The sequence below is a fragment of the Lepisma saccharinum genome, chromosome 19 (genome assembly GCF_977018435.1).
Source record: "Lepisma saccharinum chromosome 19, izLepSacc3.1, whole genome shotgun sequence".
Lineage (NCBI taxonomy): Eukaryota > Metazoa > Arthropoda > Insecta > Zygentoma > Lepismatidae > Lepisma > Lepisma saccharinum.
Window position 1 is genome coordinate 65,430,366 of NC_139247.1, and position 27,385 is coordinate 65,457,750.

Genomic DNA, 27,385 nt, shown 5'->3' on the forward strand with positions numbered 1-27,385 from the left:
TAGTTTGCTGTAACGCCTCTGGCTTATTCACATAAACCAATGACTTCAAATATCCCCAAAGGAAAAAATCTGGAGCGGTCAGATCGGGGGACCTGGCCGGCCATGGCAAATCACCAAAACTGGATATTACTCTACCCGGAAAAGTGACACGCAAAATTGTCACAATTTTTCCACGTTCTTGTGGGGTATACTTATTCATTTTCGCACACAATAAATTTCGTGAGTATCTTCTATTTAACTGACAAAACACTACGGATATAAACAACAAGATGACAAAATAAAGGTCAGTTCAAATAGGATGATGAATTTGCGCCACCCTTTAGCTGTAAAATAGTGAAATCAGTATGATTAACCAATCGCAAGTTCTAGAATATATCTGTCAGCACCTGAATCTAGCCTTAATCCCTAGCTTACTCCTACATATAATACGTATATAACGTTCTTAAATTTACACAATTTATTTTCGAGACACAGACCTTTCTACAAATATGTTTTTCATTGTATATAAGGTCTGACTTTTTACCAGCTCGTTGCAGAAGGGGCGTTACGTGTAGTTTCGAAATTCAAATGAGTTCTCAAGGGTATTAACAGTCTGTCGCAACCTTCAGGAGCGTAAATTGATGTTAATTACAGCATCTAGTCGCAACTGCGTGGCACTCATTATGACGTACACCGTACACGGTCGGACACTGAAGTACCACTGTACCAAGAAGTGGTCCTCGCACAGAATTAACGAAGTGCTTCAGATGACGATGTCCTTCCTGGTTACGGTGCCATAGGGGGGACAGGGGTGACGCATGCCGCATTTTTTGGTATAGTACTAAGGAGTACTCTCTGCCTGGCTAGTGATTTATCTCTGTTATTGGTATAGAAATATTCCTTGATGTAGTAGCTCTAATCGTATCCTCCAATATTATTTCCCCTCGAACATCATATTTACGTTTCAGTTCGTTTTACGCACAGGTAGGTTAACCGGGACTGGACCTACAGTTTAAAGTGGGATCCGAACCACTATGTGCCTCCACTGGGTATCGAACACGGGACCCCTCGATTATAAAGCGACGACATTACCACTACGCCATTCGGAGACATACATATTTGCATCTTAAATACGAGGGTAGGACAATAATAGGGTTCCAACTGACCTGAAAATCTAAGAAAAGCCGTCGGTATATTGTTAAAAGTTGTGAAAAAAGTACAAATTTCATAAAAATATTTTAAAACCTGTAAAAATCAGGCAATATTTAATATGGTTGTTGTATTTTCAGTGAATAGTTATGGATTTTTCAGAAATTGTTAACCCAAAATTCATACTCGGTGGTTCGGATCTCACTTTAAACTGTAGGTCCAGTCTCGATCAGCTTATCAATGTATAAAGTAGACTTAACATCAATAGGTTGTTAAAATTATGTAAAAGTTTCTTGGCACCGAAAAACCATTTCACATGATAGATATCTAGATAACAGCGAAGGTAGGCCGGCCAAAAAAGTTGTTGTGTGGAGGAAATTCTAAGCAAATGCAATTGATCATATTTTGGAACATCAAAGATGGTAAGTCTGAAAAAAAGCATCAAATTTGCAATTAGAGTAGTTTATGAGCCATTTTGCTATAACTGTTAGATGACTGATTTTTATAATTAGTATAACTTAACTCTTGCCCAGTTTCGAAAAACTCTATTTGATTGATTTGCTTTATTTTACTTCTCTTTCCTGCCGTTATTGGCCAATCGCGACGAGGATGATTGATGACGTAATCAGAGTATATTTAGTATAGTAGCAACCTGCAAAAGCTTCCAGAACAACCAGCGAACCTAGCCAGAATACAGAGACTCGTTCCTCTGCCGTCTACTACGGTTTTGAATGTCAAGAGGCCTTGACTCAGTTTTTTCAGTCACGATTTTCCAGCAGGACGATGACTGATTCGCCTTCCCTTTCACAACAGGCCCTCTTGTTCAGATTTACTGCATCTCTAGTTACAGCACAACCACGAAAATGCCCTTGATGCAAGAAATGCAGTCAAAATACAAGACATGTGGCCTTTTATCTTATCATCGTTGGTTTGCGGTCTCCCGCTGAATATTCTGGGAACGCCGACAAAGAAGTGGAAGACCTTGCCTAAAGCTTCCAGGTGCTGGAATGTCCCTCATTGGCTTTCCAAGATGTCTGTTTTCATCCCTTTCCTCTGCATGCTACACAGGAAATATGATATAAACTGTCATGAAATCTTTTCTGACCAGACAAGTGGAATGTTCTTGGTCACACGTACACATGGCTTGAGTGTCACCAGATAATTTTGCAGGGAGGGGGCCAGGTCTTTGATAAAACTTCAATTGATTTGAGTTTTTTATTTAGGGTCCCTTTTCCACAACTTTTGGTTAATTGCGACAATGAGAAAGAGTGATGATGTAATGAAATTGATACCATGCCTAGACCGGGATTCGAACGCGAGACCCCTAGCGTCGTGCTTGTTATGGTACTAACTATTATACAAGAATAACGGATTTGATACCCGGTGGAGACATATAGTGGTTCGGATTCCACTTTAAACTGTAGGTCCAGTCCCGATTATCTTACTGTGCATAAAGTAGACTTAAAACGCCAAATCAATCAATCAATCAATTATACAAAAATAACTATTATAAACGAATAGCGTGCAACGATACTTCACACTGAATATATATTGTACGCGAAGGATGAGCAGACTAACACAATTTTAAAATTATATTGCAAGCCCTCAGCGCTCAACTGGTTTTCATAATGTTATTATACTTACATTGCAAGAATTAAACAACACAACTTAACTTCCAAAATATTATTTCACTTTATAATATTTGATATAAACTCATTTCTGATGTCTGACACAAGACATTTTAAGTCAATCTTCTCACATATAACAAAAACGAATCGAAATCAACAACTTAAAACAAATATCGCCATTGATACAGCGTTCTTAATCTCAGTAGTTCCCTGTTAATTTTATAAACTTGTACGCAATAGAAATCAAGTAAATATTAGTTATTTGTGAATGTAGAAGACAGTCACAAGCGAGTACAAATAAACAAATATTTTTGTAGTTTGTTACTGGATCCACCAGATGAGTGAAATACAGCACAACCTCTTTTCCATTACAGAATATTTTTTTTTTAGATTTTATTCAGTTACTATGCTGAAATGCATAGTTATTCTATTTTTGCTTAACTTTTGTACACATTGTTTGACGGATCTAATCGACCCCAAGACTTTCCCATGGCTTTCCCCGGTCACTCCAGGCGAATGCAGAATGGTACCTTTCAAGAAGTTTCTTCCGTCTGTCCTCCTCCTGCTCGTTTCGGGTAGCCTAATGTTACAAATAGGTGCCTTTAATTGATCAGCCTGTTAGGAGCGTAAGGATTGATTTCCCGCAATCACCCAAATGTAAAGCTCTCTTCCACGTAGTACACCCTGGACTGCACTTTGCAGGCTAGTGAGGCTCTGGCGTGCAAGTACATGTATAATCCACTGTGTGGGGCTTTAATTGTGTCCTGTCCAAGTGTGTTTCTGATTGCCTTTCATCAGTTTTATCGACCTTCGAGGCGGAGTGGTTTAGCACAGGTCGAATCCCGACCTGGGAATGGATGTTCTTTGTGAATGTCCCTTCATCAATTTCATCATATCATCACTCATCATTATGGCTCGGAAGTTGAGGAAAAATCATTTCCCAACATAATATATGTTCATCTTGGGTCATTGTAGGTCAGAAAAAGGTGGGTTTTATTTGTCCTTTTTCGGCGTTTTTTGGCTTATTGGTCCTTTTTTTAACCTTTTTTAGGTGTTAACGGCCTTTATTTTTGCGACTTCACCTTCTTTCGACTACGTTTTCACTGCCCATTCTCAATTCGAATCATCATCAGTTCATCACCTCTTAAACGTCCTTTCTGTAGTAAAGATATAAAAAGAAAGAAAGAAATACTTGTATATTTGAACCATCCCTGAAACGAGAGAAAAACCTTTTTGGACGACTGAAGTCCGAAGTCCTATTTCTGTAACCCTACTGTGGTTAGGCCAAATATGATTCTTCAAATATGATTTTTCAAGTTATTGTTAATCTAAAAAATATATAATGTCTCAAAGAAGATGCATTTCATTCATATAGTTTTTTCGCACTGTGTGTTCCATACCACCAGGATTTTGTATTTTTTTTATTCATTAAATATGTAATTGAAACTGAAGTTATTAATTAATTTGGATCACATTTTTAGGTCTTTTTTTGGCAATTTATAGGTCTTCAACTTCCGAGCCCTACTCATCATCTTCGCGATTAGTCAAAACAGGCAGAAAAGCGAAGCAATATAAAGAAATCAATCAATCAGTTAATTTTACAAGATTATTGCTAGGAACGCACGTCTCTTTTTCTAAACGGGTATAAGGGTTGACCTTTTCTTAAGACAGCCAAATGTCAACCTTCCTTCCACGTAGTACACCCTGGGCTGCATTGTGCAGACTAACGAGGCTCTGGCGACTACACTCACAGCAAGTACGTACAATCCTCATGTGTTGTCCCTATATGTTTGTGATTGACACTTGATTCGTCATCCACCTCATTTCATCACCTCATGTTCGGGATTAGCCAAAAGTGGCAGAAAAGTGAAGTAAAATAAAATAAATCAATCAATCTTTTTCTATAGATGAAATAATTTCAGAGATGAATGAATTTCCTCTGACAAAGTCTCATTTTGCTTGTTCCAGAAGGTTCGCAGCTCAAACATAATACCGCCTTCACTCTCCATTCTGTGCTGAATGGGGAAAAAGAGCAGACGACCGCCACTTTCGTCTGGCAATATACCGCAGCCCGTGTTTTCTCGTTGGTGATAGCGTAGCTTCCATTCTAAATTACCGCAACATCTGCTCGCTTCGCTGGTCGACGGGAGTCCACAGAGGTGAAAAAGACGTTTGGGCCAAGCTCAGTTTATAGCCACTATCTTTCCGGAGAGAGATATCGAGTAATTGTGGTGGCGAAGTACCCTTTCGAAATCAGCTCAGCCTGCAAACGGCTTTCCACACGAGGGGAGATATCATTGGATGAAAGAGTACTTGAGGTCGTGTAGCTATATCCCTAATCTGGATTGGCTGAAGGTAGACCCATACTATGATTCCTGCCAGAGTGCGAAATTATTGAAGACTGGTTGGGGAGGAAGATCTTAATCTACACATACAAACGCAGATATATTAATATTACTTATAACTAGACCTCGGATTTTAGTTTTTTAACCTATTTTTTACCTTTGAATGTAAATGAGAAATAATAAGTTACCTCAACGTTTCATTAAAAGACGCAACAACTGGTGAAGTTTTATATTGTCTAAGATAACCTATTTTGCTTGTTAGAACCTATTTTAGGATTTTGTACCTAATTCAAACCTTTTTTAAGGTTTTCTATTATTTTTACATCACAGAGGTATTTGTTCTGTTTGGAAATGAAAAAAATTCAATGACTAACTTGTTTGAAACACACTCTCAGCCAATTTCCCTCCCGCTAAATAAATAATGTTTTTTTGAAGCTCTAAACAAAAGAGAGTTTCTGGCGCCACTGTTGCCTGCACAGTCCAAAGTGCAAACTTCTGATCAGCTTACTTTTGGTGCTTTCTAGCATTCAAATTTTCACCATTGACTAAGCATCTGTTTAAAGATCATTTTCATCATATAAGATGATCGTCACAGATAAAAGACGGGGTTTTGTCTGAGGATAATGTGAAAAATATTGTTATGTATATTGTTCAGGAAATTATGCATAATTAATTTATCATATAGATAAGTAACTTTTGCTAACAGTACAAGTATTAGTATTACAATAATTAGTAGATGATTTTAAGAATGATGCTTAGAAATGAAAATTTGTTTAGAAAATTAATATTTTTGATGGTTATACATATATATGTATATCTATTAAAATTTCTCAAAGTTCCTTTGAAATTTTGTTTTCAATAATTGCACCTAATTAGTATTTTCCTGGATCTTTGAACCACTTTAATTTTTTTGGAACGTATTCAGGATTTTTTTTAGTCTAATATAATATTTTTAGAACCTATTTTAGGAAACTAAAAATCCGAGGTCTAGTTATAAGACACATCCTTATAATGTTATTAAATATAAAAGTAAATTTAAAACATTATAATTATATAAATATATAGGAATGCATTTGTTACTTTATATGTATCAGATATTTATAAACAAGCAAACGAAATCCTTTACCAAGTGGTTAAAGATATCAATAAACTACGAAATAGTTGAAATTGTTTTATTATGAATGGATTAAACCACTGAGAAGTGCCTCCACGAGAAATCGAGCCGATTGCTTTTAAGAAGGCGTGGTTTTGATTGATTAGTTTACTTTACTTCGCTTTTCTGTCACTTTTGGCTAATTGCGAAGAGGATGAGCGAAGATATGATGAATGGACACTCACAAAACACATCCATGCCCATGTCGGGATTCAAAGCTGGCACCCCTCACGTTGTAGCGCTGCAACGCCAGGGTTCCCCGGCTCAAATCCTAGCCTGGGCATGTGTGTTCTTTGTGTGTGTTTGTCCCTCATAAATTTCATCATACTCATCGTCGCGATTAGCCAAAAGTTGCAGAAAAGTGACGCTAAATAACCAAAATCAACTCAAATGAAACCGATAGACAGCATATGTAAGTATCCTAGTACAGTAAAAGCAACTTCAAGAAGTTTCATTCTTCTTCTCGGAGAGGAGCTGACAGTAACAGGAGGTTTCCTGTTGACCTTGACATTATAGCCTTGATCCCTGTCTCTTCCTGCTGATAATGTTATCAGTACGTGTCAGAGTGCAACACAAGAGCTTACATTACGCACATGCTATTCGGAATGTAAACAGTTTTGATGCCTGGAACAGGGGCGATTCCTCCATGTAGGAAGTGAGGAACTTCTTCCTACAGTTCATTTATACTTGCTTCCATTTCTCTACTGTTTAGGAGTTTAATAATAATGCGCGTTATAAAATTATGCGCTCAATGTACATACAATTGATTAGGTTAGCTACTGTCAAGAGTTGACTGGTGGCGCTCCTTCCAGCCGCAGCCAAAAGACGATGGACACACGCTTTCTGCCCCGCCTGAGGAACCTCGCTGGTATCACTACAAACAGATGGGTGGGGAGTGGAAAATGGGCAGGAGGAAGGTTGCATCCAGCGAGGAATCATCGAGGGGTTCCTACATCAGGTGGCCAACCGCATCAAAATGGTACTAAACGTAGCACAGTTTCATCTTCGTTGGCCTCTAGCATCCTGCTTTTGGCATGATGGTCGAATCTAGTATAATCTGCAAACGCGAGTCCCTGAGAGAGGGAACTAGAATTCAAAGGAATGGGTTTTCAGGAAATTTAAATAAAATTACGTTCAAATCTTACGTATTTATACTTCACCAGCGGACTTGTTTCAAATAAAAGGGAGTATGCACACACAGTGACACGCTTTTTGTACAACCCTGCGACGATCCATCATCCTCTATCTTTTCTTTATCCTGTCAATTTTGTTCCTGAGGAGATTTTACGGCAGTAAATCTATAGAAGGTTGGCGGTAAACAAACCATTTTCTCAAACCGTTTAAAGTTCTATGCTCAACCCATCTCGTTTGTTGAGCCATTCTACAAAATTTTGTAATAAGTAAGTACAATAAGTAACGCAAGTTCAAGACTCGAAAAATATATGCATAATTGAACTTAAAACTGTAGTTATCAGAAAAAAAGTAATTAATAATAAATCCTAGCACAATTTAGAAGAATTTAGCATAATTTCAGAGTTTAAGCAGCACTTTTTATTATCCTCAATCAACACGACAGGGAGAAGGGACGAAATCGAAATTCTTGCAAAATCTGAAATATCGTCATGTATTTTCGTTGTTTTTTTATAGGTCCACATTAAAAAAAATCATAGTTCAAGGGGACAGGGACCCCTTGCCATACCTTTTGCGTGGGCATGCAGTAACATTCTAAATGCAATGCATAGTACGAGCGATTTGTGCGACTGTAATTGAACGCATTTTTCAAACCTTCCTCAGTTTACCATAATTTCTTCCTACACTTAAAAAAAACTCGAGTCGCCACTGGCGTGGAATATTACACCTTGTGTATGTTTCACACACATTACTATGTTAATAATTGTTACAGAGAATGAGTGAGACGGTTGTAAGTTGTATGGTTGCATGATGTTGAATTTCTACTATTTCATGCAATCCGTGCCCAGCCCAGGATTTTCGAAAGTGGGGGAGTTACGTATACTTTCTCTAGTAGTCAGCCCTCATTTTGCCATCTTCTCCTGCCTGTGGCGATCTTTTTTCTAAGGGGCAGGCATACTTGGACCATAACCCCCACCAACCCCCCCCCCCCTTTGGCACGCTACTGGCTACTCGTTTTATCTTGAAATTCTGGGCGAGGCCGTAGTGGCGGACGAGAGCTGGGCCACCCTTTCAAAATGTAATAACAGGCAAATTTCGTGATAGCCAGGCAACGGACGCTTGTCTTCATATGAGACTAAAATCAATGATATTTTGTATTATCTTTCCAACTTGTGGTATGTAAGATCGAAAAATATTATTTTAATTTTCATTATTTTTACATATGTTAGTTTTGATTGATTGTTATTGATTTGGTGTTTTAAGTCCACTTTATGCACAGTATGGCTAATCGGGACTGGACCTACAGTTTAAAGTGGGATCCGAACCACTTGTGCCTCCACCGGGTATCGAACCCGGGACCCCTTGATTACAAGGCTATGACGATACCACTGCGCCATGGGGGAGGCCCATATGTTAGTTTTTACCACACATTAGTTAATTTTACATATTATAATTTCCACATTTTCAAACATTTTTTCGACATATAGCCTACTCAATATTCATGACATTACTACAATTTACCTTCTTGGTTTCTCCATTCATCTGTATTCTGTTCATTTTGTACTCTCTCTGCTTATTTTAAATCTTGGCAATCTATTTAGACAATGCTTCTGTTATTTATTCTAACGTTCATGTTAACAATAGAAAATTAAAACTCAATCTTTGGCCGTGAAATCCATTGCATGTATTAATTATGCTTCGATATTGAAATCAGTTTCGGTCAATATAAATCTCTCTCTGGGGGCAACATGCTTCAGCACTTAAAGAAAAAAAAATGGTAATTTATTATTGTTTTGATACCATAGAATAAAGCATTTTGTATTTGAAAATTGCCATTTTTCACAATTATAAGTTTATATCTAATTCCATATTTAGATTAAAATAACCAAAGATATATTTACATATCTAACACGTTTTGGTACATATAAATATGTTTCCTGGTGATAACAATAAAATGGAAGTGTTTATACAATGATAAATATGATTCAGATATTCCTTGTTTGGATTCCATAATGAAAATCTGAATATTAAACAGGAGCTTATTTTCTAGTCTAGCCAGGCTACCTGCCAAGAGACTAAAAATACAGAATAAAAATTGAGGAGAAAATGTGCATAAAATTGTTCATTTCGATAAGAATATGGTGGTGCTTCAGGAGTTGGCAAGCTGATTTCTTAGGAGTTGGCAACCTGTCCGGGATTTATCAAGAAGTTGTGAAGTACCACAAGTATACCCCATTAAATTTCTTTATCTTATGAATTCAGTATTCAGTTCTCTTTACATGACAGCCCTGATTCAAATGGTATGCTAGAAGTCACCATATCTCGTAATGCTACTTGTGAGTTATTAGGGACAAATATGGTTCGGAGAATGTGGTCAAGGGAGTCAATTCTATTCGGCTTGTTCCATAAGAACACAAAATTCCGATACGATTATGAATTAGTGCCTTGTATAGCGTTCCTCGACCTCTCCAATTTGACGACTCTACAGATGAATTATATTAATATTTTTTAGAAAAATTCGCTGTTTTGTTTTGAAGTGTGGCAACCTTACGAGCACGTATAGTGTAGTCCATAACGAACATGGCGTAGTTTTTCTTTTGCTTAACGCTTAGAAGTTTGTTCTGCATTTCTTCTCGACGCAAGTTAGCGAGTCTTCAATGCGCAATGATGTGCGCTGTAGTTTCCTGCGCATCCGCAGCAAGATAATCAAGGAGTGGGCGGAGACCATAGGCGTAGCTACGGGGTGTGCCAGGTGTGCCTAGGCACACCCTAATGGGCTGCTATATCAAAGATAATTAAATACAGATATTTCAATGAGAGAGGAAATATGCGGCAGTTTGTAAGAAGTTAAAAATGTCATTACTTGGTACAAACGTGTGCATTATCGCTGATGAAACGGGTGTCTATAGATTTTCGAATTTTTGATGTCATTGGAGAAAGAAGATATTTACTGCATTCTACTCTGTACTACAGCGCCTTTTTTCTATACCTGTCACAAGCTGCACGTCTGAGAGAACTTTCTCCAAGTTTACCCAAGTTAAAACTAAATTAAGAGCAACTCAGAAGCAGGATAGATTGAAAGCCCTGCTCTTGATATTTGTGGAACAGGAAAAAGCTTAGTCTATTGATGTAAATGAAGTTATTGATGAGTTTAAGAACATTGTACCTTTTGACAGACGTCTCATGTTATAGATGAGTGTATTTTGATGTATTTGTTTGTAACATTTATGAACATTTTGTGTGTGTGTGTAATTTCTATGCAATTTGATTTTTTCTACTATTAATACATATATTCAGAAATTTTGAACACTGTCATTTAGTGAATTTATATTCCTTTACAAACATTAGTGCAGTTAAAGAGCCAAGTGATTGTGTTGCAAAATATGCTATTAAAAAGGTACAAGATCTCATTTTTTTTTCTTTGTGCACACCCAAATATAAAGTTCTAGCTACGCCTATGGCGGAGACTTCTGCAAGATTAGTGCTAAACTCGCTTCGAAGGTGGATATGATCATTGCTGTTGCGCAAAATTAGCCAACATTAAAAAGCCATACCTTTCTTCAGGCTTATTATCCTGTGAACAAACACAACATTCACACCGGGCAGGCCACAACGTAAAAACTAGCAAGCTGGTAATAAAATAATTCTTTTCACGCAAGGTCCTTGTTAACGACTTGAAAATACTTGTGCTAAGTGGGCCTATGGTAAGCAGCATCCTTCCTTTGGTAACATTTGTCAGCAAGCTCAATGGGCAATTAGCATTTCGCTGCAAAACTATTATGAATTGCAACTTCTGTGGTGTTTATGGTAATTGGCAATGGTGAGAATAAGAGTGCGTTGATGCATTGTAAAAATGTTAAAAGCAACACACGTGAAGACATTGTTAAATGACCTTCCCAAAGGCGTTACAGAACTCAAGTGGATGATTTATTACAGGAAAGAATACAGCTTTTAAGGAGCGTTCGTCAGGTATTTAGTAAGACGGGTAAAATCAGTTGTGTTGAATGAAAACCTTAAGTTAAAAGGTTTGTTTCTACACTGTATGTTGGCAGATCTTCCAATGCTTAAGGTTTGAATCGCACACTTTTTACCAGATACCTTAACCGTTGAAGTACACGTTGGTAAATCGATTTGCATCACATATCACCACACGCGATTATAAAATCTTTTCTAGCGTGATGTAAAGGCATGATGAGGAAGGAGTGTCAACATGCAAAATATCGATTTTAGTTGTCCTTGGACACGCCTTATAATTTCCTCTATCTTGCATCGATCCTTTGTTTCAAAAGAAAAATGCAAGCTCATGTAGGATATCATGTCAGTCCGCGTTTCTGAATGTATGAAACCTAGTTTGACTATAATTGCCAAGATACGAGGGTGGATCATTAAGTATCGCACATTTTTTTTAAAAAAGGAGTTTAATAGTTAAGACAACATAAATTATACACAATGAAACCACATCTTTTAGCTACTTTTCGACATAGGAGCCAAGTTTTTCAACATATTTTTTCCATCGTGGCACTAGTTTTAATATACCCTGTTCATAGAACTCCGTCATTTGGGAATACAGCCATCTGCGCACAACCGATTGCACATCTTCATCTGAATTGAAGCGTTGGCCACCTAGGAATATCGCATACCGTACCGTAAGAAATGTTGAACCGCTCTGACAAAGTTCTCAGATGGATCCGCCAGTCATTGAGAATTGCCTGCTCAATGGCGGTAACATTCCATTCCGTTGCAGCTGTTACTGGTCGCCCGGAACGTGACGAGTCAACAAGGTGCACAGGGCCTCCTTGAAAGAATGTGCACCACCTGGAGATGTTGCTACGGTTCAAACAGTCTTCCCCATACACGCCCAACATTTCCCCGTCAATTTCACTAGGGTTTTGTCCTCTCGCCCGCAAAAAAACAAACTACAGCTCTTTGCTCTTCACACGTTGACGAATATAACATGCACGCCATCTTTGCTAAGTAGTTCACGCTTCTGCCGCAAGAGTTATACCTGATCGAACAAATTACATCTCTAGCGCGAACTTCAAAATATACGTCTGTAAAATTTCAACGTCCCAGTCACCATAACATCGCGGGGAAAAAATGTTGTGCGATACGTAATGATCCAACCTCGTATTTCCACTCTCATATTAGCCTGGAATTCAACATTAGACAATTTTAATCGACAAAACTTACACTATACGTAGCATGTGCACTTACAAGAAGGTACACAACATCTGAGGAATTCAGAGCACAAGTGGCGTAACTCCATTCAAGACAGTTTTGAGAAAAAGGCCTATTTAGATAACATGTTTAGCTGTTGAAGCACAAACATAGTGGTGCCTCCATGAGTAAGAATTTGAAACTTAGAAGATACTTACTTCTAGCACTGAAATGTTGATACTTCACAGTTCTAAGTTATACATGTAACTCAATTGTCATGAACAGTGGAGTTCTTCTGTGAAATCTCCTTATCATGAAACGAGTTCTTGATTTCAACCATAGTTGTAAAATCAGCATAAGTTTAGTTAAATAATGTGTGTATGTTTTACATAAGGAAAGTATTATTTTCAAACCTGTATTCGTAACCAATTTAATTTTTTTCACATTATTCTAGATATAACAATCCTTACTTGATCGTCTATCTTACGCGCACAATAATTGAACCAATTAATAAATAAATGAAGATAAAGTGAGAATCATAATTATACATTTTATGGATTATTTCTGAATACATGGCTTTTTAATTTGGCGACTCGTGGCCAGTTCATCGAGTCCCTTTGCCGCTCTTTCCTGAATTTTGAGACCGAAGTCCGCTATTGCTTTCTTTGTAAGTAGCTCCTCAATTGTGCTCATGAATGCTGAGCCAACACAGAAATTTTGAGGACTCCCAAAGACAAGAGCGATAACCATTTGACTACACGCTCGTGCGCGTGAGATTGGAATTATATGTTTCATTGCCTCGTAACTTTGTGTGTAAAGTTTCAATTCTTTATGGCAAGGAACCCTTCTTTACTCAGACGTACTAGATATAAATTTTTAAGTTTTGACTTGTACGTGATGCTTTTGCCGTGCCTAACCATATTTTATTTTCATTTCCAGGGGTTCCTCGTCCACTGTGTACAATTGCTTGCACAAAGGAAAGACGGAATGGGCGTGCAAAATATTTCGAAAGGTTAGTAAACGTATCATGTTTGTATGTTTAGATCTTTAGAGAATGTGAATGTGCAAATATGCAGAGGAAGTTTGTGGTGGAATTTGAAAACAAAAATAAAGCGTATCCTGAGGAGGGTTGAGGTTCATCACCCAACACTGAATATTATACACTAATAATAACGCATGAAAGAATAGCAATATTAAAATCGCAAAGATGTACAGTCACCGTCAATAATAACGGGACATCGAGATCCTGAAATATCAACTTCCCTGCAAGGCGATATGTGTGTTGCCTAACTCTACGGCGCTGGTAGAAGTTGCTATTGAAGATTTTATATTAAAATCCATTGTAGGGAAGAGAGAATTTCAGAATCTAGTTGGCCCATTTGTATTGCCCTTAACTGTACTTTCGTGCTGGTCCGTTTGAACCACCCCTCCCAGCAGTGGCGGCGATTACGGGGTGCGTGGAGGGGGGCAGTTGACCCCCAATGTTTGGCCCCGCACTATGGTCTCTTAATGCCAACCTTGTATAACAAGAGAAAGTAAATTGTCCGTGCCGTCCCAGTTTTGGCACCCAATCTCCGACACTGCCTACCAGACTTTTTGCTGCACGTAAGATTAAATGTGGCAAGTCATTAATTTTGTGGCCACGATATCTGTCGTATACCACCCGCTCGAACCCTATGCTGACCAGTTCCTCCAAGGATCCATGCCCGTTTCGCCCAGTACCGAAGAACTTCTTTTATTGGCCCAAGTGATAATCCGCGCCAGAACGTTACTGTTTCGCTCAGAGGGAAATCTGAAAGTAAAAATTCCCAATCGTGCAGAGCCACGTGTCCTTTCTCTTTACACCCCACCTGTAACCTAACCTAACCTAACCTAACCGGCTAATACTATTGTTTATATTGTGTTTGTACTGTGTATTCTTATGTACATGTAACTGTATTTCTGTTATTAATGCATTAAACAATGCGACAAGGCTCAATTGGAAGCTCAACCTGATTATTTGCCTTTTTACTTTCACATTTCCCTTCACATTCAAAACATCTTTAAAAATTCCCTCTGGGCGAAACGGTACTTCCGTTCTGGCGCGTGTTATCACTTGGGTCAATAAAACAAGTTTTTCGGTACTGGGCGAAAGGGGAATCGGCGAAACGGGAAGATACGCCTCCAAGAGGACAACGTTTTACGGAAATTCCTTCAACCAGATCATGGGACGACCTACCAAATGACTTTTAAGAATTTTAATCAAAATTAAGAAATCATGTTCTGGCGTTAACTTACCAATACTGAAAACAGGGAAATACAATAAAATAAAATGCTATGGTGTGTTTACGTCCTACGTGCATCTTACCTTTCTTACAGTATGTGTGTTCTTCACATGTGCTCTTTAAGTCTTTTGTTAATATGTTGTACTTTTTATGTACTTCTCAAACTATTATGTATTATAATCAATTTGTAAAATCTAAAGTGGAAGAAAAGGCTTGTGCCTTAACTTCGCCATCTAAAACAATAATTACATAAATTTAGAGTTTTCGAACTGAAATTGCCATAGATTCAAGATACTTACGTCAGTAGCGTGCCCAAAGGGGGATGAGGTCATGACCCCCATTTGGCCTGGCATTCCTTAAAAAACATGTCAAGTGCTGGGGAAAATGGCGCAATATTGAACTGAAGAAGACATAGTGTCCTACCTTTTATAAAAATCCTGTACACATCACTGCTCATATTGAATTTTGCTGAAATCGTCAAGGGGTTTCAAGATGGCGGACTATGAACCTCTTGTGTTAAATTTAGGAAAACGGTTCAACTGCACACCCTTTAAATGACGTTTTAGAAGTGCAATTATCGAATGTAATTCAGTAAGATATTAAAAAATTAACTTGCCCTTGACTCAGAGTTGATGCATTGCACTTTCGCGAAGGTGTCGGCCTCTTTATCTTAATTGCAGCTTCCAGTATGAACCTAATTCCATGCATTTCCTGTCAATCTCTTGTAATTCGATGCCTCGGCGCCTTCAAAGAGGAAAGGGGGGAGGGGGTTCGTTTGTCTGGCTGTCAGGACGTCGTTTTATCCAGGGCGACAAAGCGAATCGCTAACAAGAGACTGCGCTGTCATTCCATTCCATTTCGAGACCAAACCATTTGGCGCCATCTGCACTGCACTGGGTTTGTTGGTTGCCATGGAAACATGCCTCTGTGCTTTCTTTCAACTGATCTCCACCTCATGAGTCTTAAGACACTGTCATTCCGCCGTCGCGCCTGATGCAAGTTGATATTTTCTAATTTGTCACGTGATTTGAAATCACCGTTTCCTGCCATAGTCTTGTCACTGTAATCGCTTCCTCTCTATTGTTCTATTATTGCATATTGTCTTCGGATTGTTTACTGCTCACAAGAAGCCAGTGGTGGCAACCAACACATAATTTCCCTGTATCTAGTACATTAATTCAAGTTTACTCTTAGCCATGAATCTCAATTCTTAAGCATTCCTGTTAACGGCACTAATAAGCAACGTTAATTAAATTGATTAAAGACCTTCGACCAACCAACAAAAAATGAAGCTTTGTTATCTATCACCATCTAATGAAACAGATAAAAGTATCTGGTGTGTGTGTGTGTGTGTGTGTGTGTGTGTGTGTGTGTGTGTGTATAAAATGTTAGATTACAACAAGAGTTTGAAAGGTTTTCCAAACATTTGTGTGATAAAAATTATAACTGTGTGCCCTTGTACAACAATTTTATTAAATTTGTAACAATATACATATTTTAAATCTTTACTTCTCTTCGGTTTCAGGGCGGCCTTAACAGAAAATTGGTACAAACAGAAATTGGAGTTCTTCTCAACTTACGGCATCCTCATATCGTAAGTATTGTTTTTGTTGGATTTCGAAATCAGCGATCGGTATCGATGTCAAATCCTAATGTAGTATGAGTTTGTTAATTGAACATTCACTGTATTTGCAAACTTTCAGAAGTAGCAAGACGTTATTTACATGCATTTTCGATATTATGAACATATCGAAATAATTTCAATAGTTTAGTCATGTAAAGTATTGATATATACCACGAGCCTTAGAAATTTAAAAGCGAACGCAAAGGAAAACATGCTTTATTAAAACTTTCTGGGTTTTAACGCCATTTCTTCCACCCCTATCTCTTTCTGCAAGCTGAGTCCGGTTGTATACCCGATGTCTGCAAGGAATATGTCATTATCTTGGCGTTTCTCGTGAGCTGCTCTTTGTGCAAAACGATCGATGCTGCTGAACTGTTATTATCTGCGCATTTAGTTGAGTAGTTTCTCCTGTAATTAGTTAACGGAAGCCAAATGAAACAGGATTCATTTGTTAAAAAATAAATATGCTGACCAAGGCAGTAATTTATTTTATTAAAAACATAAACTAAACATAACGTTTCAACCTTCTAGCAAGGTCTTCTTCAGACTCTGTATCAAGTACAAAAGTAACAAGATACAAAAACAGGGCATTATATATACACAAAACATTACTCCCTCCAGACTATTAGAAAGTTGTTCTGGAACTTTCTAGCAGGTGGCTTTCACTTGTCAACTGTACTTTCACCTAAAAGGCTAAACATTTCTTCTTCCATCTACTAGAATGTGGTTGGACTTTTTATTTCACGCTCTTTTTCCTTCATTTTTCTTCCTTCTCCTCTCCTCTTTCTCTCTTGTTCTTTCCACTCTTTCTAACACCTTCTTCCATTCTTTGTTTAACTTCAGTCCCCCATTCCAGTTCATTGTGTCTTCTTCACCTTTCTTCTCTATTTCCTTGGCCTCCTTCCATTTTCTCACTAGCATTCTCTTCTCCCTTCCTATCTGCTTAGCCTCATCTCACTCTACGTCATGTCCTGGTTCTCTCGTGTGCTTAAATATCGCATTTCTCTCTCTCTTAAGTCGTACATCATCCCTATGTTGTTTCAACCTATCTTTCAGTCTCTTTTTCGTTTCTCCTATGTACACACTCTGACATTCTTTACATTTCACTTCGTAGATAATCCCTTCCTCTTCCTCTTCTCTGTTTTCCTTTTTTTTTTTGTTTGCATTCATTTGTCATCCATTTGTATAACTTCGTGTTCCTGTTAATATATAGGAGACAATATTGTTGTTGTAACTTACGTATGTTCAATTCGAGACCTGAAACTACAGGTAATAAGTAACCATAATAACAAATGTATGTGTATAATAATTTATTTGTTTTAGTGTTACTGTTGCACGCAAGAAAAGCTACACTTGCAGTGGCTAATAATACATTATTATTCACATATTGTAAGACAGTGTAACGGTACAAATACAGCATCCTTGCTAAGCTGATGTGCAGATATGAGTGATAACTTTAAAAGGGGGGTCAGGTGGGCCAACCCCTTCAGAAAAGCGGCTCCCCCCACTTTTTAGGAAAAAACGAATATCTACATGTAATGGAACGATTATTACCTGATACCATGTTCTGGATTAATTTAGGAACGTGTGAGAATCTTTGAATACCCCCATCGCCACTCCGTCTATTTCTTCTGGAGTCGTTAGTGGCAAACATAGATTAAATGATGTCTTGTCAGCATACGAATAAGTTGAGACAATATATCACCTAGAAATTAATTCATGTTTCCCAAAATATTGCTTGCTGTACAGCTGACTTTGTTACTCTTTTATTTTTTTTTGTATTGAATTGATTTATTTCACCTCGCGTTTTTGCTACTTTTGCGAAGATGAGGATGAATGGTGATAAGATAAAATTGATGAAGGGACAATCACAAACACACACCGGGTGGTCCAAAAGTCCCGGAACGGTCACATATCGTGAGAAATACACATCAAATCGGAAAACGAAAAAATACGTGTTTAATAAGTGAAAGAAAGCTATTCTATGATATCACACTTGATTCCCCATCCCCGCCCCCCGAGGGTGGGGCGGGGGGCAACTGTGAAATTTTAAATGGAAACCCCCATTTTGTATTGTAGAATCGGAAAGAGTACTTCATTCCGAGTTCAACGAGCTATCAACCATCCTCGTAGCTCAATTAGGAACGGAGATATGGCGATTTTAAATTGAAAATTTCATAAAACCCAAAAACATTTGAAAGGGACGCTCTGCCCCTAATTGAGCTAGAGTGAAAGCAATTGCAGATTCGGAATCTGCACGTCAAGACCTTTCAATAGAGTATATGGTAGGGGTGTCTACCATGCGAAAATTTAAAATCGCCATATCTCCGTTCCTAATTGAGCTAGGAGGATGGTTGATATCTCGTTGGACTCTGAATGAAGTCCTCTTTCCGATTCTACAATACAAAACGTGGTTTCCATTTAAAATATCAAGTGTGATATCATTGAATAGCTTTCTTTCACTTATTAAACACGTATTATTTTTCGTTTTCCGATTCGATGTGTATTTCGCACGATATGTGACCGTTCCGGGACTTATGGACCACCCGGTATACTAGACAGCACACAACGCAGGGACCATGGAGGATTACACGGGCCATGGGTCTAGACGTCACAGACTTGTTAGTCTGAAAAATGTAGTCCAGGGTGTATTACGTGGAGGTGAAGTGGTCATTTGGGTGTCTTGAGAAATGATCACCCTTTACATCCACCCTTTTCTTGAGGAGAGGGGTGTAACTTCATCTTGGTTATCTTTATACACCCTCTATACATTTACTAGAGTTTGATTCAAATGCTGGAAGAAATGCGAGGGCCTTAGTCAAGTAGACTCCTCAATGAACAGGGTAGAATACTGCGACTGTCTTCTAAGGAACAACTGAGAAGTTCTCACAATCATTTCTCAGAACCGAGAACATCTCAAGGGTTTAACTGCATTCGCTGCATGCATATGGTTCACTGTACGTGAGGAGACTTTAGAAAGTTGAAATAGAATATCCACGCCCTCATTCATGCCATGTCACTTTCTGGTGCATGACGGGGGAGACAATTCCATTTCTGGTTTCTTCAAGTATGAGATGAAACGCCCTGATGTTGGAGAATATATCAAAGGGAAATACAGGAATCACTATGCTATTGCTGCCTGGTGTAATTTGAAAGAGTCAGGTATGCAAAGGGTTGAGCTTACACATACATATTATTATTATTATTTGTGTTTATTATATGGTTGTGAATTGTGGAGCTCATCAGCTAAATGCCATACGGAAAAGAATTAAATCAAATCAGAAATTATTCATCAGATTACTGTGTATAAAAACTCAGAATTGATATGTAACATCTAAATATGAGGAGTGGTGGAAATATCTTCCATGTCATAACAGTTTGTGTTTGCCTAAATTCTGTGGTGATATGAAATTGCATTATTTGAAACTCAGTTTCACCAAATTTGATTTCAATGCTAATCAAATGGTTTGTTAGTATTGATAAAATATACGAGGGTCGTTCAAGTCAATCGGGGACTTTTTTTAAAAACAAATAGAAGAACAAATTTCAAAGTGTGGTAACTGGATTTATTTTTCCACATAACCTCCTGCTACAGTTATACACTTATCCCAGCGTTTAACTAACGACTGGAATGCTTCGGCATAGAAAGATTTACCATTACGGCGGAACCATTGTAGAACAGCATTCTTCACTTCATCATCAGTGTTGAAATGTTTTCCTCTAAGGAATTCTTTCAGGGGTCCAAACAGGTGAAAATCACTTGGCGCTAAGTCAGGACTATAGGGGGGGGGGGTGTGGTAATATCTCCCAGCCGATTTCCTGGAATGTTTGGAATGTGCGTTGAGCGGTATGCTGTCGTGCATTGTCTTGCAAAAAGAAAACACCCTTTGTGATGAAACCCGGACGTTTCTTCCATAACCTCTTATGCACATCACGCAGAACACTGCAGTAATACTCACTGTTGATAGTATAGTATTGATACTTGCAATTTCACGACAGGTTATGCGACGATTGTCCAGGATCAGCTGCTCCACGCGCTGAATGTTCCCAGGAATGACTGGCGTGGGCTGTGATCCACCACGACCGGGATCGTCAGTAATAAAGATACGGCCATCTTTGAAGCGCTTACACCATTCAAATGTCTTACTGTGACAGAGTGTCTCATCACCGTACTGAGCCTGAAGTCTTCTGTAAATTTCAGCAGGTTTTCTGTCCTCGTTCACTAAAAAACTTCATCACAACACGCTGTTCCATGTAGACGTCCACACTGTTGTCCGCCATCTTGAATAACGGTCTATGCAGAAGCGCGGGATATAAGCGCCGCCTACCAGTAACAGCACACAGTTGCCAGTTCCTACTGCATACAAAACCTTCAGCCTAGGCGTCTATTTAAACCTGGAAAAAAATAAGTCCCCAATTGACTTGAACGCTCCTCGTACATATCAACACATAAACTTGTTTTTTAATACAGTGAACGTGAGTTATATTTGTAATAGTAAATAGTACATTTTGCGGAGTGATATTGTGAGTCGTTCTTCTTTAAACTACTCGGTAAAATGTGTCAATAACTCTCGACAAGGCTGTACAAGAGCCTGTGCCCTAGTTTGAAATGTGTCCTGTCAATCATGGGCATAAGTACCCCGATAAGATTCGCCTATGTAACAAAAGGTGGTGACTATATCGAGGAGAAGTGGTTTATGTTGAAACGATTCTGACCATAATAAATTTTGACAGATATGTATGATCTTTTTTCAACAGCCTATCAGAACTTACTTTTTGAACACCCCTCGTATAATAAATTTAATGTTTGAACACATACTTACACATGATGCTTAACATATATATATATATATGTTGTATATATATATATATGTATATATATATATATCTTCTATTAATAATTGCATATGTATGTGACAGTTTCACCCAAGTATATCTGAAGAAGCAAACTTGGCATGTTTCCTGCAAGAGCATTTTTGTAAAATATCCAAAACTGGAATTAAAAATTCCAAGAAACGATGCGAAATAGAATGAGAAGTCATTGTATTAAATGCATCTTCATGCATATAAACAGTCACCTGCGTTCAAAGTCGCCGAGTCAGGCTTCGCTGTGTTCAACTGGCTACATCAGCTTGTAGTGGTGTTACGTAAGGAGAAAAAAATTTCCAGAAATATCAAATCGCCTGCCAGGAACACACTGTCGCCTGCAAGTCACAAACATGGCTGCATACAGCTTTTCTGATTATGTTTTTTTCCTTGTGTTACACAAGCCCACTTCTGCGAAGGACATTGAGGAAAAATGAACAGTCACTTTTATTTAGTGAAGATATGTTTCTATCGCTGGCAAGGTTGTGCTTTAGATCTACGAAGAAATGCTTTTGAATGCATGTAAGCTGCATATTTCTATATAAATACTAGTCCTTTTAACAAAAGTGTAACTAAATAACTATCTAGCCTTCCTAAACCCGAATGTTTATGGCTGCAGCAATACAAGCCTTCTATCTGTCCCTATCCTGGGCAAGATCAATCCAATATTTTCCATCCTTACCGATTTCCTTTAGGTCCATCTCAACGTTATCCCTTCATCTTTGTCTTGGAATTCCTACAGATCTCTTACCATCACGTTTTCTAATAAGAATCCTGTAAACTCTTGTTTCCTCTCCCATTCGTGCCACATGTCCTGTCCATCTAAGTCTTCTTCAATTATTCTAATAATGTATCTGACAATGAATGCAAACTATGCAGTTCTAAATTATGTAACCTTCTCCACTCACCTGTCTTCTCATCCCTTTAACTAACTAACTAACTCACTCTCTAGCCTTCTTAAACCCGAAGGTTCATGGGTGCAGCAACACAGGCCTTCCAATTCATCAAATGTTACACATGACCAATATTGGTCACAAATGACAGACTCACATGGCATCAGTCATCAAATGTCTAATTATGACCCTTCGATAATTTCTTACATATTTTTCTTAGTCAGAAGTTCATTTCTGGAAAAAATTGAATGCTGCTTTCCGTCAGTTATTAATTTATATAATTTTCTGTACGGAGTGAACTGATAACTTTAAGCATTGAAAAATATTTCAATGGATGACGCTCTATAATGCAGAAAACCGGGTGTAAATATCTCTTACGGTTTTGATGATATACATTTCTAGTTTGGATTGTGCGACTTTTGAAACTCTCTGTATAAGATGCTGAGCATCACGGTATTCAAAACATCGCTAAATTATTTTAGAAAGCAGGAAATGGGGGACAAAGAGTAAGAAATTGTTACTGACTCTATGGAATGTTCACAACGTTGATAAAAAAAATTGTACTGCAATTTGAACTTAGAATCATCAAAATTTTGTACATATTACAGCAAAAGATCACAGTCGCCAGGTTAAAATTTTTAGTCGCCATGGCGACCTGGTGACCGGAATTTTTCGAGCCCCGTAGATAGGCTTACATTCTGACCAGGGTGGCGCGGGAAAATCTTGAAACACTAGGGGCGCCGTGAAACGAAAAAGTTTGGGAAACTCTATTGTAAGGGATGATATCAGTTTCAATCAATTAACACTCCAAGGGATGGTTTAAAAGATGTTGAAAAATGTAGTATCTGTATGATATTTAGAAATTTTATATAAGTTAATACCCCCCCCCCCCCACACACACACACACATCTTAATTTAATACTTTTAACCTTTTGAAAAATAGACTTGCTTTACAAAGCCCCCCCTGATAACCCGTGAGCCCCCCTAGAGATCAATTCTGGCTACGGGCCTGCTTGTAGTAATCCTTATAGAAGTCTGGAATTGAGATTTTGCTTTCTTGGAACCTGCCTTTTGCCAGATGGTGAGAGATGGGCAAGTAGGAAGGGTATAAGAACTGTCTCGCGGAGATCTTGCTGCGATCATGTCCATGATTTTGCATTCTGGGATGCGCCCAGTAACGTCTTCTATTTCTATCTCGTCTGTATTTATGCCGAAGATGCGAGAAACACAAGAGCAGAGAGAGATTAAATCTATTCGCTCTCACACTTTGTCCACAACATCTTGTGCCCCCACTAAGATATCGGTGCTATTCAATCACCGGAGAGAGTATGAATAAAAGTTCTAATAACCCACGTAGAATAATATCCACTAGATTCCGTGCGGCAGCACTGGAGGTCGTGAAAGCAATATGGCGACTTCCCAGGAGCTCTTCTGCCTTCTGGTATGCTGGATTTGAAGAGGTGAAGAGACTTTTTGCATCGTTGGTGGCCACCTAGGTCTCCTGACATTACTCCCTGCAAATCTCGATGAGCTGAAGAATATGAAATTGTTGCGGGTGTGTGAAACGAAATGTATCATCGTTTAGACATCGCACCATAGAAGTGCTCATATTGGGTGCATATGCGTGCGCACGGAGGGGCAAGGGAGGGCGGTTGCCCCTCCTAGTACTCTCACTTAGAAATTTAGTATAGATAAATCTTATTATCGTTATTAAACAATATTATTATCTTTAAAAAATAAAGGATTTTCAATTCGACGAAAGTTCCAAACAACTACGGCGGATTTATTTCCTATTTAATGGACTATCTCACTTCGTTCTCTAGCAAATTACTTGTTATTAAGACTCACGTATTTTATCCCTTAGCCTAGTTGTGTTCCTATGTGGTCGCAGAATAAATTAGTGACACATTGGAAATGATTAGATTATGTATAGTTGATTTTAATCTGCTGTACGAAAAAATGTTTATTTGTAAATTAGTCTGAGCCACAGATAAGGAAAATAAAGTAGAGGGAGACAGAGAACTTTTGTGGCACGGAAGATGAAATTCTTATAGAGTGACTTTCGGTGGGTCCGGACACACCCCTGTTTAGTACCCATCAATACAATAAAAATAAGAGATTGAATGAGGTTTTTCTTTCTCCAACTGAACTTTTATCAAGACTTCCCTCCCCCTAATCAGAGGGTCTGCGCACGCCTATTTTTGAGTGTATAAAACTTTGATTCTTGCTCTCTCTGGTGATGCATAAATGTATTTTCTACTCTTATGGCGGGCGCCCTACATACTGGCAAGGGAAGTGGGGAACTGGGAAGCGACAATCCAGTGCGATAAGAAACGCAGCAGCCTGTAGAACGAAGTGGGGGCAGCACCTCCTCCCCTCGATGTCGTAACTCTGCGCTGCCGCTGTTGTCTGGTTGGTCTGCGGTGTAATTCCCGTTTCTAACTTCCCTTGCCAGCACGAGGGCCGCCGGCCGTAAGAGTAGAAAAGGCCTAAAGTACATGTTTGTATCTTTTACCAAGTGTCCACAATAAGGATTTGAAATCTGCACCTTCTTTTTGAACAATCCTGTATTACTGCAATAATACAAAACTTTCTGCTGTCATCTTCAAGGAAGTTGTCTTGGTGTTCGTTTCAGATCCAGCTGCGGGAGGTGTTCGAAACAGAGGCGGAAATCCAGCTCGTTCTAGAGCTGGTCAGCGGAGGGGAGCTGTTCGAGAGGATCGTGGAGAAGGGCCACTACAGCGAGGAGGACGCCGCGGTGGCTGTGCGACAGATCCTCTCCGCTCTGCAGGTAAAATTACCTCGTGTTAATTACACGGCCATTAGCCCGCGGCTCGTTTCCACTGATGAGGTTCGTTCGGTATTAGCTTTTATTTTTCGATGGCGAGCAATTTTCCCGGTGGCTGCCTGCACCTGGCATTTTGCGTGATGACATTCGAGAGGGGCTATTACGTGCTTAATTAGGCTGGTGTTTGATTGCAGTGCGTTTATGTGTGTAGAGAGAAGCAGAGTCAAAGAGAAGAGGGAATAGGGAAGCGCAGAAGTATATATGGAGAAAGAGATATACAGTAAGACAGCGAGAGAAAGAGAAAGGCGAGAAAAATACAGGAAAGAAAGATGAAATAAGCAGTGGCGCCAACTTATATGGGCCCACCACTAGCCCATCCAATAATTTGTCATGCTATATATTGGTGTTGGTAGAGTCACTAAAATCTAATATTCCAGACTATTTTGTTTATTGACTCGGTTAAAGCCTATGGTAGTGTCAACCATCAGTTGTTAATTTATAAACTCGACCAATGGGATTATCAGCGGGATTTCCAACTTTCTAGAACATATAACTTTTTCTGTTAAGATTGGTGAAACAGTTTCCTCCAGAAAAGAAATATTTGGTGGGGCAACTCAAGGTCACCACTTGGTCCAATCCTATTTGCTGTTTTTATCAATGCTGTTACTTTAAGTTTTAAATCAAGCACATGTTTGCTATATGCAGATGACATACATTTTTTAAAGAGTATTTTAACAAATAAGGATGTCGTTCAACTTCAGGCTAACCTTGATAGAATGACACATTGGTGTAAGATTAATGAAATGGAAGTTAACCTGAAAAGGTGTAAAGTTTAAGATAATTTCTAACTATTGCATTTATCAAAGTAAAATCTAAGTGTGCATTAGCCATAAAGATTTGGGAATAATAATAAGCTCCTCTCTTATATTTGATGAGCACATTTCAGAAATTTGCAAAAAAGCAAAGAACATACTGGGTTACATATTTTTCGCATGTAAAGTTTTTCTAAGAGAAAGTACCTTAATACTTGTATGAAACAATAGTTCGTCCTATTCTTGAATATGCTAATGATTTATGGTTTCTGACAGCCAAAAAGTTGAATCAGTTCAGAAACTTTTATTAGGTTACTACGTACGAATTACTACGAACAGCATTAGGGCCTTCCCGATGGCGCATCGTCGCTTTGTAATCAAGGGGTCCCGGGTTCGATACCCGGTGGAGGCACATGGTTCGGATCCCACTTTAAGCTGTAGGTACAGTCCCGATTAGCCTTACTGTGCATAGAGTGGACTTAAAGCACCAAATTAACCAACCAATCAACGAATAGCATTATTCTGAACGATTAACAAAGTTAATGTTAATGTCTAGTGTCTACCTTATAAGAAAGAATAAAATTGAAGACGAACAATTTTGTACAGAAATTTTATCTTTCCAAGTAGATAATGAATAATAGTTTTTCTTGTATGTACGCATTGCTTGCATTATAGAATTATTTTCCTGTAGTTTACGGTTATTACAAGTTGCAAGAAAACTAAAGGAAAAGAGAAATACAGACAACGATGAAAAATCTGTTGAAAAGAAATTTGTGTGCATTCCATTCCACAAGGGATTCTCACATAAAATTGCAAAAAAATTTAGAAGTTTTAATTTCAAAATTGTTTTTAAATCACCAAGAAGTTTGGAATGTACATTTAATGAATTCAAAATGAGAAACTCTCTACCACATGTGGAAACCACAGGAATATATAATATAAGTTGTTCATGTTCAAGGGATTATGTGGGACAAACAGCAAGGAAAATAGCAATAAGATGGCACGAACACGATTGAGACATTATAAATCTAAACCCAAGAACAGGTTTGTCAACTCATATCATCGAAGAGAAGCATTTGATTAAAAAGAGAAGGGTTTTAAAAAGATTAACGGGAAACACAGAGTTGTATGTCTGGGAAGCTTCGTTCATTGCAGAAGAACACTGGAATAAATTAAATAATGAAAATGATAACATAGATCCAGTATGGAGTTTTCTTTTTCACAAATGGAGTAAGCCACCATCTTTAAAATTTAATGTAACAGAAAACATCAAGAGACTTTGTGAAAACAATGATGAATTTTAATTACCTGATGATATTTGGGATTCATAATTTTTAAAAAATCTGAAATGAAAATAAACCAGACTGCTTCTTTTCACAGTTAAGTTGCTATATTACAACAATGTAACATTGACAACATCCATTATATAACGGATTCTTTTTGTTTAAAAAATTACTAACCATTGTTATAACTGTATCTTTAGTCAAAATGAAAATAAATGTCTGATGAAAGGAGCGTGTGTTCTCCTGAAACGTCACAAAGAAAAACTGTTTTCTTATGCTTGTAATAACCGTAAACTACAGGAAAATAAGATAA

At 38.2% G+C, this 27,385-nt stretch overlaps 1 protein-coding gene across 1 annotated transcript in view; it reads left to right on the top strand.

Annotated features, from left to right (window-relative positions):
* LOC146003178 (calcium/calmodulin-dependent protein kinase type IV-like) overlaps window positions 1-27,385 on the top strand; it is a 91,232-nt gene that overhangs the window by 50,000 nt on the left and 13,847 nt on the right. Inside the window, exons 2-4 of the mRNA XM_083141364.1 lie at window positions 13,482-13,554; window positions 16,332-16,400; window positions 24,825-24,980. Coding sequence (XP_082997490.1) covers window positions 13,482-13,554; window positions 16,332-16,400; window positions 24,825-24,980 — 298 coding nt within the window. The remainder of the gene's footprint in view (window positions 1-13,481; window positions 13,555-16,331; window positions 16,401-24,824; window positions 24,981-27,385) is intronic.